Genomic DNA, 17,082 nt, shown 5'->3' on the forward strand with positions numbered 1-17,082 from the left:
CTGGGAGGGTCTTGGCGGGGGAGTCAGAGGACAAAGAGCAAAATGGGTCAGGGATTCTGAGGGGGGCGGTCAGGGGGCAGAAAGTGGGTGGGGGTCGGGTAGGGAGCAGGGCCAGGCTGTTTGGGGAGGCACAACCTTCCCTACCCTAAAGTTCATTTAGCAGTTTGAGGCTTGCAGACAGCTATTTAACACAAAGAGCCAAGCTGTTATCTTTTCCCTTAGGGCTACCATCCCTTTCACTTCTCAAATACCAAATTATAGTCTACATTTAATTTCAGTGCCATAGGGAGAGTCATGTCAGGGGAGGGTAGCTTCGTTTAAAATTAGCCACTTTAGATTAACAGTGATAGAGCCAAGAGAGCCAGAGGGGAGGGATCACATGAGAAGAGCAATATCCTACACCACCTACCTCCTTCCCAACCCTACCAACGGACACCCCCGCCTCTGCATTCCCTGATGCTCCAGAGGGGTTAATTCAGTGGTTCTCAAACTTTTGTACTGGTGACCCCTTTCACATAGCAAACCACTGCGTGGGAGCCCCCCCCTTATAAATTAAAAACACTTTTTTAATATATTTAACACTATTAAAAATGCTGGAGGCAAAGCAGGGTTTGAGGTGGAGGCTGACAGCTCGCGACCCACAGTAATAACCGCGTGACCACCTGAGGGGTCCCAACCCCCAGTTTGAGACCCCCTGGGTTTATTTAATTTTAGCACCCTGTGTCCATTCACATGCATGTGCTGTTTTGAACATTTCAGTTTTCACAACATAGGCTCATCCCAGATTCTGGAACAAGCTCAAATGCTCAATTCGTAGAGTATGTACATAAGCTATATTAAAGACAAACCCACAGTAACTAACCATCTCCAGTTTGTAAGGGAACCCATGGAGCCAGTCTCTAGGAAACAGATAAATTCATGGAGGTTAAGTCCATTAATGGCTATTAGCCAGGACAGATAAGGAATGGTAACCCTAGCCTCTGTTTGTCAGAGGGTGGAGCTGGATGGCAGAAGAGAGATCACTTGATCATTATCTGATAGGTTCACTCCTGGGGCACTTGGCATTGGCCACTGTCGGTAGACAGGATACTGGGCTGGCCGGACCTTTGGTCTGACCCAGTATGGCCATTTTTATGTTCTAACCTAAATGAACCCAAAGTTATGGAGACAGGTATGAGTTAAGGAAGCTAGCAGAGTACCAGAAACCTGGAAAATCTCTGGCTGGATGGGCTCAGACATTTAGTCACAAGCTGAGGTGGTTCAAAAATTTTGGATTTTTTTTTAGCAGAATTTTTTATTGTTTCTTTAAACAATCAAACACAGCAAGCAGCAAATATTTGGCCACACACTTCTGAAACCCCAAACCATGTTCAGGTTTTGGCAGACTAATTTCAGCTTTTCAATTAAAAAAACCACAACAAATTTTGAAGGAAAGCAGAAGTTCTCCATGGTTTTTTTCTGCTTTTTAAAAATCCCTAGTTTTCGATCCAAAAAAAGTTTTGACGGAAAATATTTGTCCAACCCTTTTAATGAGCTTTAGTGCCTTTTAGCACTAGCTGATGCTGAGAACCAGTGATACCTTGTAAAGGTGACTTGAAAAAAAGGTTTCTCAAAACTGGGTTTGTGCCGAGATGCAGAAGGTTTTTAAATGTTTATTTTTCCCAGGGCTGCCCGGGGGGTGGGGGGCAGAGAAGTGGGGCAATTTGCCCCGGGCCCCGCAGGGGTCCCCACGAGAATATAGTATTCTATAGTATTGCAACTTTTTTTTATAGAAGGGGCCCCTGAAATTGCTTTGCCCCAGGCACCCTGAATCCTCTGGGCAGCCCTGATACTGTGCTGTAATCAATATTGTTTTCACAGCAACAGCAGCAACTGCGATTAAAGAGAGAATTGGGTCTGATGGATAAATTACCCTGTCTGCTCTCAGAGCTGACACTGAATCTTTTGAGTAACTAGAGGGAAAACTGAGCCAGACCTCAGCTGGTGTAAGTCAGCTTACTTCTGTCAATGCCATTGGCGCTATGCCAGTTTACACCAGCTGGGAATCTGGGCCAGTTGAATCCAACATCTGAATCAGTGCAAGGATTCCCTCGCTAACCATCCCCAAAGCACCATATCAGATTCCTCATCTTTCAACCCATCTGTTTCAAATACTGATCTTTAATTAAATAGTCAGAGTCTTACACAAACAAAATACAAGTGTTTGGATAAAATGGTGATGAAAATCATGCTCAATTTGCAAATCCTTTCATTGAAAGTACCCAAGCAATCAGATAAAAGAATCAAACTCTGTTTCGCAAAAATGTCAACATTCCTCTGTGAACAGTCTACTGACTTGTGACTCAGCTGCATTGTCATGAGTAGGTCAACCTCAAACCTCAGTTAAAAGAAGTTCCCCAATTTAAGAATCGCCACATAAACCACTGGCATGATGCCCCTGATAGACACAGAGTTACATCAGGAGTGAACATGGCCACAAATCTCTGCCTTTCCAGTCAGTACAAAAGTGTTGGTGAAAATTATTGTCATGGGTTTTAAAATAAATCCCAAGCTAATGAATGTATTTGGAAGCCTACTGTTACCAATTGCCCACTGTGGAGCAATACACCAAATTCTGGCTAGCCTGTCATAGTCTCCTGAATTATCCTGTCATAAGAAGCTGAAGAAATAGTCTTCATACTACATGATGCAATGACTTGTGAAATCCTTGTGAAAACTTGACCCCTAACAAATGTTCTAGAATCACAGAGATCAAGCATGGCCCCCCACTGAGCCTGGTTCTGATACCCTGATCCAAGTTGCGTAGCACCTGAAATGGTCCCATTGACTTCTCTCATGGGAGTAAGGATACCATCCAGCATCAGTTAGGGTATCAGAAACTAGCCCATTGAAGTTAACAGCAAAACTCCCATAGATTTCACCAGGAGTGGCATTTACCCTGGAAATGTTAGAGACTTACTTGGTGATCCATTTAATACACCTCTACTAATGAAGAACAACGTTTTCTAAAACTGGCTGATAGATATCTGTGGGGGAGGAGCCAAATCTTCCAAGATCCCCACCCCAAAAATTATGTCATGACAATGAGTAATATTTATAAAAATAAAATAAAATGAATGGAAAGTCCTGTGCAATGTGAGCAGCAACATGGCCTTTGTCCTGTGCGTACACTCTGGCCATTCCAGTGACCCAGTCCTAAGTGAATGAGTCCCACCTATGACCTGGCTTTGTTCATATTTTATTTAGCGAGCTTAAAGTAACATTCTTTACATCCAACAAGAGGGACGTGATGTTCTCTCCATGGATGTTGGCCCACGCAGGAAAGGTGCCCAGCTGGAAGATGCTCTTGGCCCATGTGTTTATAGCCAAGCTAAGCAGCAGAACACCCATAAGATTCATGAGCAGCCCAGTTCTCGCCTGTGAAAGAAATGCAGATACATTATACTTGGATTTAGCCTGGAAATCCTGAGCATGTGAAGCAAGGAACCACGCTGGCCAGCCCTGAGGACTGACTGCACATGAATGTCCATTACAACAAAGAGGAGTTTAATTAACATTTCAACTGGATTTTCTCAAGCCAGGGACCCCACTCCCAAATGCTGACTTAGGTCCTCATCCATCCAAGCACATGAGCGTTAGCACATGGTTAACTTTAAGCACATGAGTAGTCCACAAAACTGTTCTCATACCTAACACGAGCTCAGACACATTGGTGAATTGGGGCCTGATCCTGTGCCAATGGTATAAATGAAAGTTTAGCCATTATTGGTGCAGGATCAGGGCCAGAGAGAGGCACGGAGTACACGCAGCTTCTATTGCTGTCTTCACTGACAGCAGTAGGTGTTCAGAACTTTTCAGGATCAGGCTTTGGAAAAGCATCTCTAACATCCCAGTAAATGGAGTGTGTATGTGCTTGTTTTAAGGTTCATTTCTGCAGAAGGAAAGGATTCTCTTACACGCTAGCCGAGCATCAGGGAACTGAGAAATCCAACTTAAAGAGTCTGTGGACTAAAAAGCACTTTCTGTCTTTAAGCCCCTGTCTGTAATACAATCAGTGTCCACATTCAGGGAATGAGTGAAACCACAGACATTTTTGGCCCATTAATATGAACAAACAGTTCTGTAAAGCTACAGCAATATGGAGGCAAAGAGTAAAAGCTGAATCAAATTAATAATCAAAGGTTAGGTGTGCAGCAGTTCTTAGAAAAGAAAACCACCAGAGCCCCTTACCAATATGCAAAGACACCAGGAGCTTGAGTTGATAAACAGCTGAGTTTCAAAAGGAGTCAGGCCTTCTCCCAAAGCCTTTGTTCAGTTTTCACTCAGGCAAAATTCAAATTGGCTTCAGCCTAAGTAAAACTGAGAAGGAGCCTCAGGACTTGACTCACTGTTTCCAAAGCAACTGACTCTCACTTCACTCAGTGCAAAGGCACAAACTCATACAACCATGGCAACTGTTAAACCTCAGTCTGAACCAAGGCAACGGGTGGTGTACAAAGGGAGAGAGAGAACAGGCTTGAATGGCCAGATGCTATTTTAGCAGCTCCAGAAGAAGGCATGTCATCACACTTTTTAACCGTAAAGAGGCTGAGGTAGAGTGGGGCAAAAGAAAGTTAGAGGATGTGAAGGAATGCTGAACTCCGTTGGGCTAAGTACATTGAGGATATTGGGTAAGCCTGTGCCACTGAAAGGGACATTCACAAATTGCACTTTCATTCCATAGTCACAGAACATCACAGCAAAGTCATAAAACTTGCTCCTTCCTGGGGCCAGCCAAGGGCAGGACACAAGCTTGGGAAACAAGTCGACATCCAGGCAAGCTGACCTGTCAACAAGAATTGGAGCTAACTGGGTTTCTATCATTTCAAATTAAGTTAAAGGGGATGTGATTAAGGGTGACAGTCTCTAAACTGAGCCAACCCTAAAAATAACTATCAGCCCCTCCTATAGATAAAATTCCAACTTCTCAGCTGAGCCATAGACCCGGGGGCATGCACATAAACTTGGTTTCCTCTTATTCCACCTGCCCCGCTGGTTGGTGAGTGAGCAGCATATTTAAACATAAGAGTGTAAGATCAGATTCCTGCTCAGCAACGTGAATCTTTTAATCTCTGAAGTTCCTCTTCTTTAATTACTTTGACACTTGCCCTTCATTCTCTGGCTCCCAAGCAGCCAGATTCCCATGGCTTCCAATAGGAAAAATGAACCTCATCTCATTGCATGCAACAGCCACTGTTGCAGAGCCTTAAGGATTGATCCTATATAGGACGGAGCGTGGCACATATTACCACAAGGTAAAATTTGCTGAACAAGATGTGGGGGGCACAGAGGACCCCAACCCTGTATTAATGAGTGCTACTGTCTGAGCACCAAGGCCAGAGAGGAGAGTGAGTTGCTTAAAGTGCCTCATTAGCACAACGAGGGTCATGCTTAAGGCCATATTTATTCTCTGCCCACACCCCATCCTTTTGTTACACTGGTTTTGAGAACCAGAGAGCAGGTGTGCAAAGTCATTGAGCGGTTCTGCCGCTAAAGGAGTAGGACTACCCTAGTGTGTAACCTGACTTGCCCCCACGTGGATTCCTCTGCTCAGGCTTCCACTGGAGCACAATGATCTTGTGCAAGGAGGGACACAGATTAGGAATCAAGTTGACATCCAGTCAACCTGACCTTTCAGCAAGAATGTGGTTTCCTCAAAACACCCACTCTTTTGTCTTGAAATGCCATAAACTAGAGAATCTGCCCATCCTCCCCCGACTGCTCTTCCTGTACTCCTGGTGGACTGTATAAAGCACAAGCCTCTACCACCTGATCTTAAAGGACTAAGTCTTCTAGTGGGTGGTTTTTGCAGATTCATTAACATCACATGTGGACCAGTCACTAATGAGCTGGACAGAGACCTTCACATTTAGTGTGGACTATAAAAGCAACTGGGTTTCCCAAGCATAAGCTCAGCCATGGCAGTTGCTGAATCCAGTGCTGTGAGCATGGATGGGATCATGAGAACACTCACCTCCTGCTGCAGAACAATGAGATCTTAAGCAAAGTAGCAAATCCCATTATTGTCTGGATTTCACACACTCAGGGCAGGATTCCTGGCAATGCTATGGGCTTCCAACTGGACAAACTAGGTTCTGGTCACAGATTCTCACTTTTCAGGCTGGCAGAGGCTGTAAGTGATGTGAAGCTCAGCCTGTGGGAGGGCGATTGCCTCAGGTCATTCTCCAGCAATCCCCTCTGGCTGAGGTACAAAACAATGTAGATGGGCTTTGGAAGTAGCTGTGTCTAGCCTGACTCCTGGAGAGGAGTAACTGCAACTCTGGGGTAAGAAGATGTAAGGAGCGGAAAATGGGGAGGAATCTTGAGAGAAGCCTACCCAATTCCTCATCACCTCCTTGCTTTTCGCTGAGTGTTCTCCTTGCCCTTCTGCACACCAAGATGTTCTGTAACATTCAATCCCCTTCCTGGTGCATTTCCAGTAATCCTTCTCTTCTGAGGAAACTGAAAACAGGCCTGCTCTTTTCTCCCCAGTTCTCACATCCTCATTTACTTAGTGCTTGTGCAAATGCTGAGAAGCACTGGAGTGTGGGCTGAGGCCCCTGGTAGCCAAACCAACTTAGCAGCTAGTACCAGTGATCTCCAAACCAACCTACTACACTACAGAATCACGTAAGACTAGGTTCCTACCGAACAGGTCGAGTGATTTCTGCTCATGTTCACTGGCCTTGAGGATAAGAGTGTGAGAATGGTATGAGAATGAAAATGGTACGAGAGTCACTTAGTGTGGCCATCACCACATAAACGCTACAGGGAAGAACGTCTGAGCCATCTTCATGTGAATTCTAACCAGCTCTGAATGGTTGCACCTATAAGAGGGAGATCCTTTCCCCTATGTGACTATCTCCCTCCTCAGCCATTGCTTACAAAAATGTTTTATTCTGCAAGTCATCAAAACGGGCTTAGTGCACCATTAAGGGTCCACAGACCACAGGTGAGGAGTTATATAAGGGGACATATGCTCAGTCTGGAGTATAGAGATGTACTAAGTTGACCCCGATGGACATTCATAGGAGTTTTGTGGTCAAGCTCTTCTGCCCAGTGAATTGAAAACATTCCCTTGGTGCTCTTTAATGTAAGGATCTACAATAAAAAACTAATAGTAATGTACAGTGTAGGATGTAAACACTCTATTGTAACTTTGCCTTAATAAGAAGTTTGTTTGTTTTTTTAAATGCCAACAAGAAAATACCAGACAGGAAAACAAAGCAAAACAAACTTAATAGTAAAATCAAAAGGAGAAGTAGCTCGTTTCTTAGTGACACTTTGTTTAGGAAATAGCATGTCTCTTCATTAGTGAGGGTCATTGTTATACAGGCTGTACATTTAGTCTCCATAGAGAACTTGACAGCACATCTGAGAATTCATATACATGTTTCCTGTTGAGTTTTGAGAGATATTAATTTTGCTGCTCGCTCGGAGAGCTTCATATTGTAGCTTTCTGGCTCTCCTAGACTCTTCTGTCTTTCCTCTCTCTTTGTTTCCCTCTATCATCTTCCTGAATGGGAATTGCCTGGGTGATTGCTCCAAGCATATTATGTCAAATAATTCCTTCCAGATCAGAAAAGACTAAAATATTCTAGTGCGGTTGATTCAGCCAGCATTTACATCAGATACCACTGGCAGTAGATCCAGTTAACCAATTAAAAGGAATGTAGTAACATGCCCTTCACATACAGATGGTGACTTTGACCAAGGTCTACTGGGAAATTTAGCTTGGGATGCTCAAACTGACCTTTGTGATTTTATTTTTACAACACTCTGATTTGGTAACATATCTCAAAATTATTGTCCTAAAAACTCTTCATCTAAATGATTGTGTCTCCAGTGATTTCTGTACATAAAAAAAAACTTACCATATCTTTGACCATCAAGTGTCCAGAAGAAAATGCAATTGAGTTCGGGGGCGTGGAGACTGGTAGCATGAAAGCGTATGAGCATCCTATAGTTCCTGGTATCATTAAATACAGGGGATTTACTTTCAGACGAATTGCCTTAAAAGAACAAAATGTAAAAATATAACACTGTACATTAGGGGTTCTGAGCTACAATGGAGCTACAGCTAAGAATGCAAATAATTACAGCACTGGGCCTAGCAGAACTCAGTGATCTGTGCTTTATAATAGAATATCCTGCTGTTCTATTGCTAAGAACATTTTTAAAGATTAATATTAATCTGTTGTGCAGCATGTACTTACACTCCTTTAGCATCTTGTTTCCAAACAGTCCAATACACTAAGCAGGCCTTGTAAGCTCCCTGTGAAGTGTGCAGGTGTTGTTAACCCCATTTCACAGATAGGGAAACTGAGGCACAGAGCAAGGAAGTGACTTGCCCAGGGTCAGACAGCAGGTCGGTGGCAGAGCTTGAAATGGATACCAATAATTCTGGCTCCCGGCTGCCTTTTCTAACCACTTGAATACACAACATCGCAAAACTATTGGTTGACTAAAACCTGAGGTCTCTTTAAATGGCCTCAGGGAGCACACAGACCCCTGTGGGGCTAAGCCAGTGAGGGTTAAGCGACCAGCAGGCTGAGTGACCCAAAACCAACTCTTAAGGCCATATTAGAAGAGTAGTGAAATTGTATAAAGGTCCATTCCTTATAGATTGTTAGCACAGGTGTGATAAATAGACTACAGTCCTTGAAATGGAGGCCTGTATTGTTAGAGAATCAAGAACAGATTCTAGTTGTATTTGTGTATGTTTACCTTGTTAGAGGTTTAACGTGATCTAATTAGCTTGTAGATGCTAAAATTCTGTTCCTGGCTTTAGTGATTCATTACGACAGTATTCTATGGATTCAGAGGTCAAAAGGGGATATTATAATTTAGATGAAACTTATGATGCAATAATATTATTCTTTCATTTATCTTTGAAATTTGTAGTAAATGACCTGTAAGCTGTTTGATGGTTAATTGCCCTATGCTCATGAAGGCAACTAGCTACCCATGTATGCCTAGGAATGAGAGATTAGCTTCAAAGCAACAATATACATTACCTATTCTTCAACCAAGGAAGCCTTGCTGTGAACACGACTTGCTTCAAGCTATAAAGGAAATTTCACATCTGATGCTTGCTCTCTCAGATCTGCTTAAACTTTGACAGGGAAAATCTAAGCCTGTAAGACTGAGGTCTCCAGGTCTACTGTGGATTAACCTTGTACTTTTCATGGAAGAATTTGAACAAACTCTGCACAAGAACTGCCTCTTGGACTATAGCCTTTTAAATTGATTACAGGAGGCTCTATACAAAGCAGCAACCTCACCATCTCTGCTATGCAACTGACCTAAGAACTTTATTCATATCTGTACGTTGAATGATCTTTTAACCACAGCAACTCTCTGTCTTTTCTTTTATTAATAAATCTTAATGAATAAAGATTGGCTATAAGCATGTATTTGGGTGAGATCTAAAATATTCATTGACCTGGTGGGTAATGTGTCCAGTCTCTTAGTAGAACTTTATTTACGGTGAATAAGGTTTTTGCTAACTCTCACTATATTAGAGTTGGCTGTCAGGGTGGGAGCCAAGGCTGGATTGCTTAAAGAGAACTGTATTTTGGCTTCTTGGTAATCAGTAAGGTATTACAGGAACTGTTTGGTTACTAGCTTGGTGAAATCTAATTATAGAATAAACCACCAGTTTGGGGGATCTCTGACCTATTCTTTACCATTTGCCCTGACTCTGCAGTCTCAGTATAGCCCCTCCAGTGACCCTGGTCACAACTCCACACAGCTGGATAGGCCAGCTGAGATCCTGGAGACTACTGGGCCTAGTATACAGAGGAGTGAGGTGACCCCATGGCTGCTCAGATGACTAGCGCATCTTCTGCAGCTGATGAAGGCCGGGTTGCGGCAATAGAGGAAAATGTTTTCACAGGGTACCTAGACTGTGAAGCACATGAGGCTGACTGCAGTAATTTGTGAATTCTGTATGTGACCTGGTTATCGGGATAGTTACAGCGTGGCTATATTGGGTTATTGGTTAATAGCAGGGTTGTTAGGAAACCAATAGGATGGCAACACTATGACTCTTAATACATAACACAGTGAGATCATTAAGAGACAATGCCTGGAGCTATTGAATTGTGAAGATGCTACATCCAGGCTCCAGACAAAGTCACCAGACTTGTTTTGCCAAGGGGGTCAGATGTAGCAAAACCTGCCTGATCCACACCTACAGGGTGGTAGGGCTTAGGGGAAGATAGACATGCAGGAGACTTTTTGTCATGTTAAAATCCTTGTTCTCTTATGTTCTGCTTTGTTCCTGCTGTTCGGACAAGTCTGTCTGTCACTGTGGCCACCACAGGGCACAAGCCCCCAAAAGGAAGAACTGCAGGGGCTGAACCCAGTAAGGCCTGCTGAGTCATCACGCTGGTACACAAGGACCTGTAGAGCAGGGCCTGGTCTGATAATGGGAGAATTCGGGGCTTCCATCCCAGACAAGGTAAAGGCACAAGGCCTAACACCTAAGAGTGTGCACTGAGAGAGACCACAGAGGGGTCAGAGCTGGCCCCATCATGGTGACGTATCTTACCAGTTCTGCCAGGATAGGCAGGAAGATTATAATTGTGGCCGTGTTGCTGGCAAACTCTGTGAATAAGGCGATCACTATTGTGATAAGCACGACAGCCACCGCTGGCGGCACATTCTCCAGGGGATGCAGGTGGCCTCCGATCCAGACAGACAAGCCTGACTCCTGCAGCAGGAGAGAAAATGCAGCAGGTTTTATATTTGAGCTCCTGGATTTCCATGCAAGACTCAGATCATTTCACAGAATTGCAAACCAACATATAAATAGAGATCACTTTGCCCACCCACCTCTGAAACGCAGCCACCTTGTGGGGGTGGCGGGGGAGGGGGGCATGTTATAGCCCTTAGATGTCAAATCCAGTCACTCAACTGCCATACACTGCAGGTGCAAAATTGCAGGAGCAAAGTCAGAAGCCGAACTGATACCCTTTTAAAAACCATGGGTATAGAGTAGAATGACACAAAAGTAACATTGATGATGGGCATCACTCCAAAAACTACCTCACATCCTTTTGCCATGGCAAATCCTCCACCGAGCAGCAAGATAATGTTCCAAGGTACAGTCTCTTGGGCCCTTCTCCAAGACAGCAAAGGCACATTCTCAGTGTTTGATGCTAGAGAAAGAGATTCCCACGAAACACACACACAGAGATTAACAAATAACTTGTCATCTGATAAAATAGCTACGTTATTCACTGCTGTCCAAGTTAGCTGATGATCACTTAATAACAAACACATGGATATTTCAATTTCAATTAAACAGGCAGCAAAAAAGTTCTAGCAATTAAGTTTTTCTTGGGCTTTTTCTTAGCTGTTTTTTTTAATAACATAAAGGACAATTTCCTTGGTGTAATAAACATAGATATTCTCCTTTCTGACATCCGGCAGATTACGGCAGGAGGAAGTTTTCTGACATTTGTAATCTTGTGGACAAGTTCATCACCGTATTAATTTTCTACCTGCAGCTCAAAGTGGGAGGAGCTTTCTAGGAAGGAAATTGCTGTGTCTCCCCCAGAAGGTCACTTCTGAATAAGAACTCTATTGTTGTGTCACATGGAAAGGTAAACTGGTAGGGCTGTCATGTTCTGTGAACTACGGACAACCACATTTCTCCCAATGGGAGTCTGAGGAGCAACTTGCCGCAGCCTGAAAGCAACACCTAATTTGCATGAAATGACATAATGGCAGTTGCTTTCATTTTGTGATAATAGGCCAGAGCCAGTGCTGCTTTGCTGTGAGATGAGCCCCATGGGCTGCACGGGCTGCACCTCCAGTTAAAGATGAAGGTGGCCATAGCCATATGGGTAACATTTACATAAGTGACTCAAGTACTTAGTTGCCTAGGGCCATGTCTACATCTAAAATTTTGCAGCGCTGGTTGTTACAGCTGTATTAGTACAGCTGTATAGGGCCAGCGCTGCAGAGTGGCCACACTTACAGCAACCAGCGCTGCAAGTGGTGTTAGATGTGGCCACACTGCAGCGCTGTTGGGCGGCTTCAAGGGAGGTTCGGGGAACGCGAGAGCAAACCGCGGCGAAGCTGGTCTCCTTTCCCGGTTTGCTCTCTCGTTCCCCGAACCCCCGAACAAGCAGGTCTCCTTCCCTGCGGTTTGCTGGGTGGTTCGGGGAACGCGAGAGCAAACCCGGGAAAGGAGACCAGCTTCGCCGCGGTTTGCTCTCGCGTTCCCCGAACAAGCAGGTCTCCTTCCCTGCGGTTTGCAGGGTGGTTCCGGGAAACGCGAGAGCAAACCGCGGCGAAGCTGGTCTCCTTTCCCGGTTTGCTCTCGCGTTCCCGGAACCACCCAGCAAACCTCAGGGAAGGAGACCTGCTTGCTCGGGGTTCGGGGAATGCGAGAGCAAACCGCGGCGAAGCTGGTCTCCTTTCCCGGTTTGCTCTCGCGTTCCCGGAACCACCCAGCAAACCTCAGGGAAGGAGACCTGCTTGCTCGGGGTTCGGGGAACGCGAGAGCAAACCGGGGAAGGAGACCAGCTTGATTACCAGAGGCTTCCTCAGGTATGCTGGGATACCTGCTTATTCCACGGAGGTCAAGAAAAGCGCTGGTAAGTGTCTATATTTGATTACCAGCGCTGGATCACCAGCGCTGGATCCTCTACACCCGAGACAAAACGGGAGTACGGCCAGCGCTGCAAACAGGGAGTTGCAGCGCTGGTGGTGCCCTGCAGATGTGTACACCTCCTAAGTTGCAGCGCTGTAACTCCCTCACCAGCGCTGCAACTTTCTGATGTAGACAAGCCCTAAGTCTCATCGAAAGCCAATGGGACATAGGTGCTTTTCAAAATGTTATCCCCTACCTGCTGATTGAGTACCCTGCCTTACTATTATGTGCTGAGCTCCTGCAGTGTGAACACAGAAGAAGGAGACAGAGGGGCTTACAACCTACCTTTTAAGTCAAACCACCATTTACAGGATGGTCTTTGTGAAGGGAAGAAGAACAGTATGGTCACTATGGCGACTCCAGTAACCGCATCTGAGACAAACCTGTCCAGGAGGAGCAGAAACATTTGTAAGCAGCAAAAGTCTTGAGATTTGTAAAGTTTACAAAAATTGGGATTTACCAAAGAGGATTAGGATTTTGCATCAACACCACTCATTGTTCATGATTTTTTTTTTAATTCCCTTCTGAGCTACGTGTCTAAGATTGGCTGTGACTCCTTTAGAAAACTGATCAGAGACACTGAAAACACAAAAACCTAGTTTTAAAGAAAATAGGAGGGGGTGGCAGTGCTGGCTGCTCGAATGGCTGAATCGCTTTCCGTTTGATAGAGTATGTGAGAAGAATATTGACTATGGAGGTCTGGGGAGATTGCCTAAGCTGGTTGCGGGGAAGTAGAAAAATCAGATCATTGGCCTTTTTCGGTTATGATCTCTTTGTAAAATGCTCAGCTTCTAAAATGAAGAGCGTGATATAAAAACTCTAGGCCCCAATTTAGCAAAGCATTTAAGCTTTAACTTTAAGTAACTGTAAAATATTGAGAACAAAATTAATCCGTGAAGTATGTACTTGATTCCCATTAGAGCCGAGCATGTGGTGAACTCCTTTTCTGAATATGAATAGTCTGTTGAACTGTGTCCCTGGAAAAATAGAGCTGGGCTCTTTTCTGTGCAGAAACAATTCACTCTCTTTCTGTGAGTATTACTATTATTGCCTTTATGGTTCTTCATCTTTGTCTTCACATGGATGTCACAGCAAAGAAAAGGTTGCAATGCAGAGAGAAAAACACTAAGGGGTGAACTCTTGCAGCCTTTATTCAGCCCAAACCTGCACTGAAATCAATGGTCTGTCCAAAGACTTCAGGACTTGGCCCTAAATGTATCAATAGGCAACATTCCCAGAGCTCAGGCCGTGAGCATTTTCAATATTAACATCCCTCTGGGCTTCCACTACCTCCTCTTGGAAACAAAAACAATTAAAATGGTTCTAGAGGGATACATAAGGCTCAGCTCCATTTACTCCATGAAACCTGGACAACAGTATAAACAAGGACTATGGAAAACCCACGGATCTCAAAAGCCTGAAAATACTATTGAAAAAAATGTTACAATGGATTGAAAATAGAATCTTACCCAGGAGTGAATAAACTTGCCCAGCCTGGGATGAATTTTGGGTCCCGGGAGAACAGCAGGATTGCAAACAAGCAGAAGAGGAAGAGAACTGCCTGTTCTGCAAACCTAAGGTGTAAGGAGATGCAATTAAAATCTAGTCATGCTAATGAAGTGAACATGAGTTACCTTTCCTAGGTCACCTTTAACTGCTAGTGATGATTTCACTACATTTCAAGCCTTAGCTCAGACAGGTAAAACTTCACGCATGACACATGGGGACTTTCCCTCTCTGAGAGCAGAATGTAGACTGTATCCCCTACTGAGGGTGTGAATAACTGAGAGCTGATGAGGGAAGGGATCTTCCAGTTGCAGTAACATCTGCTATTGTTAATATTCCTAGTAAGGAACAGGGGGTAAAATCCTATCCTGAATGAAGTCGGTGACATAACTCCCATTGACTTCAGTGGAGCTAGGATTTGACCAAGACACGTCCAAAATATTGCCTTAAAACCTCTCAAAGACACAAGGAAGTAGAGATACTTAAACCACTGAGAAGAAATCACTTGGGTTGAATTTAAGCTAATCAAATTTGTAGCACATGGCTTAATGGGCTTTCTCTGCTCCTAAAACTCAAAGTGGGACTTTGATTCTTATAATGACATTTTGCAGGCTGGTCCATAATGTACTGAAGGGAAAAAAATAAACCAATTTCTTTCATTTAGAGCACACAAGAATAATAATTAGAATGTTTGTTTGTGCTGCACTACCTACATCAGTGAACCCTCGCAATATCTCTGTGAGTAAAGCTGGGCGATTATTATTTTTTGGCAAACAGTAAATTCACTTTTAAAAATGCATTTTAGGGGATACTGAAACTATCAGAGAAATCAGGTCAAATTCAGCCAATACTTTTGGCAGAAAAAATGGATTATTTCCCCACCCAAAACAGACAAAATGGTTTATTTTGACTATTTGAAACAAAACATTGAGGACTTGTCTAGACCAAGAGTTAATGTGCAGCAAGCTGGTGTGGAAAACTACAGCACACTAGCCTGCCAAACAGGAACTATCCATGTGGACTCTGCTGCCACTCACTAAAAGTGCTGTAGTGTGCTTGCATCCACTCCTGCGTCAAGGTAAAACAGCACTAGAGAACCTTTAGTGAACTGCAGCAGGGTTGTCACAGACAGTGCATCTATACCCCAGCTGGATTTGAATTTAGGGGTGGGGGCTGGTTCCAGCAAAAAAATAAACCTCAAAGAAATTCCGCTTCAATTTGAAACAAACAGATCTTTTTTTGTTATATTGGCCAAACTGAAATGTCCGTTGTTCGCTGAGCTCTCTCTGTGAGTATGGAAACACTATTTTACAAATGGGGAAACTGAGACGCAGCAAAAGTAAGACCTGCGTTTTCAGAAATATCCACTAACTCTGGTTGCCTAGATTTTTAGTGTCCAATTGAAACAGATAGGGCCTGATACTCGATTTTCCTGCTGTACATCTTTTTCTGGCGTCTCATTCTGTAAGTTTAAGCATCTCTGATGCCCTTCCACCCACTCTCCAATATGTAAAAGTTCCTCAGGATTTGTTCAAAAAACTGTATTGAAATATCAATACAGATCTGGCTTAACCTAACCAAAGCCAGAAATAGCAGAGTTATGCCTGAAATGCCATCCTAGGAAGTCAAACGCATCTTGTTTTCTCTTCACATGACTGATTAATAGATGTCAGACAATAATTCACAATGAATAATGTATTCCACAAAAATTCATCTAATTTTCTGTTCACAAATTGCCCACAAACAGATCAAAAATAATTGAATTATATTCTTTATATTCATCATGAATCTCTTCAGCAAATAATACCTGCTCTGCAGACCATTCATAAGAACAGCTTTCCATGAAGATTAAAAATTCACATTGTATTGGCTCGTTACCCAAGTCACATGATATTGTTTCTGTTTCCCGATTAAAAGACTTACAGTGTGTAATTCAGACAGCATGAATTGTCATCTACAATTGAAAATTGGCATTTGTGGAATATTTGAGCTACATGTTTGTTATCTGCAATTATCTGCATTAGCAGAGATGGAGCAACTGAATGTTTGAGGAAAACAAACTCAAAATGGTCACAAATAACAAATGGAAATTCACTGACAAATTCTAACAAATATCCTCAGTTTCCCTCCCCAGAAAAGTTTTTTCCAGCTCAGTTGATTTCTCTGTCATTTTTATTCCCTTTTTGCTACTCACTTCATTGGCCCCAGTTTCTGATAATCCTCCTTTATGACTGCTCGGGCTCGGTCTTCTGCATCCATTCTTATTTCTGACTTTTTCTTTCTGCAGTGCCTACCAACACAGAAATCACAAACACTCCTCATTTTCACACGTTCATGTGGGAACTGAAACACGGATGTTCATGTTTACTATTCCTGCACACACCTATACAGGGCATGCACAGAGTCGCTGCAGGAGGGGAAGGATAGCTCAGTGGTTTGAGCATTAGCCTGCTAAACCCACAGTTGTGAGTTCAATTCTTGAGGGGCCCATTTAGGGATCCAGGGCAAAAAATAGTGGTCCTGCTTTGAGCAGGGGGTTGGACTAGACAACCTCCTGAGGTCCCTGATATTCTGTGAAGGCTTAGAAGGATAAATGGTACAGCATGGGCTAGTGATTTCAGAAAACCAGTATCATATGGATCCATTTCATAATATAGTGCATACTTTCAGTCTCTTAGATAGATTTCCCATCTCTCAGACAAGTTGTATATAATGCCACAAATAATATTAATGACACCCTTACTCAAACTGAGTCATACCTTATCCAGCATATAGACCTGTAAACATCAGTGGGACTGCACAGGTAGTAATATGGCACTCAATGTGAGTAAAGGTGGCAAAATCTAGCCATTAATGCATTGGACAGTGGA

General features: G+C 43.5%; 1 protein-coding gene across 1 annotated transcript in view; it reads right to left on the minus strand.

Moving 5' to 3' along the window:
- Positions 1-1,331: 1,331 nt before the first annotated feature.
- Positions 1,332-17,082, minus strand: part of SLC13A3 (solute carrier family 13 member 3) — a 41,195-nt gene continuing 25,444 nt past the window's right edge. Inside the window, exons 7-13 of the mRNA XM_050917346.1 lie at positions 16,407-16,502; positions 14,176-14,280; positions 12,992-13,089; positions 11,092-11,204; positions 10,595-10,756; positions 7,914-8,051; positions 1,332-3,417 (exon numbers count right to left, since the gene is read on the minus strand). Coding sequence (XP_050773303.1) covers positions 3,232-3,417; positions 7,914-8,051; positions 10,595-10,756; positions 11,092-11,204; positions 12,992-13,089; positions 14,176-14,280; positions 16,407-16,502 — 898 coding nt within the window. The 3' untranslated portion in view covers positions 1,332-3,231. The remainder of the gene's footprint in view (positions 3,418-7,913; positions 8,052-10,594; positions 10,757-11,091; positions 11,205-12,991; positions 13,090-14,175; positions 14,281-16,406; positions 16,503-17,082) is intronic.

This window comes from Gopherus flavomarginatus, chromosome 11 (genome assembly GCF_025201925.1).
Source record: "Gopherus flavomarginatus isolate rGopFla2 chromosome 11, rGopFla2.mat.asm, whole genome shotgun sequence".
Taxonomy (NCBI): Eukaryota; Metazoa; Chordata; order Testudines; family Testudinidae; genus Gopherus; species Gopherus flavomarginatus.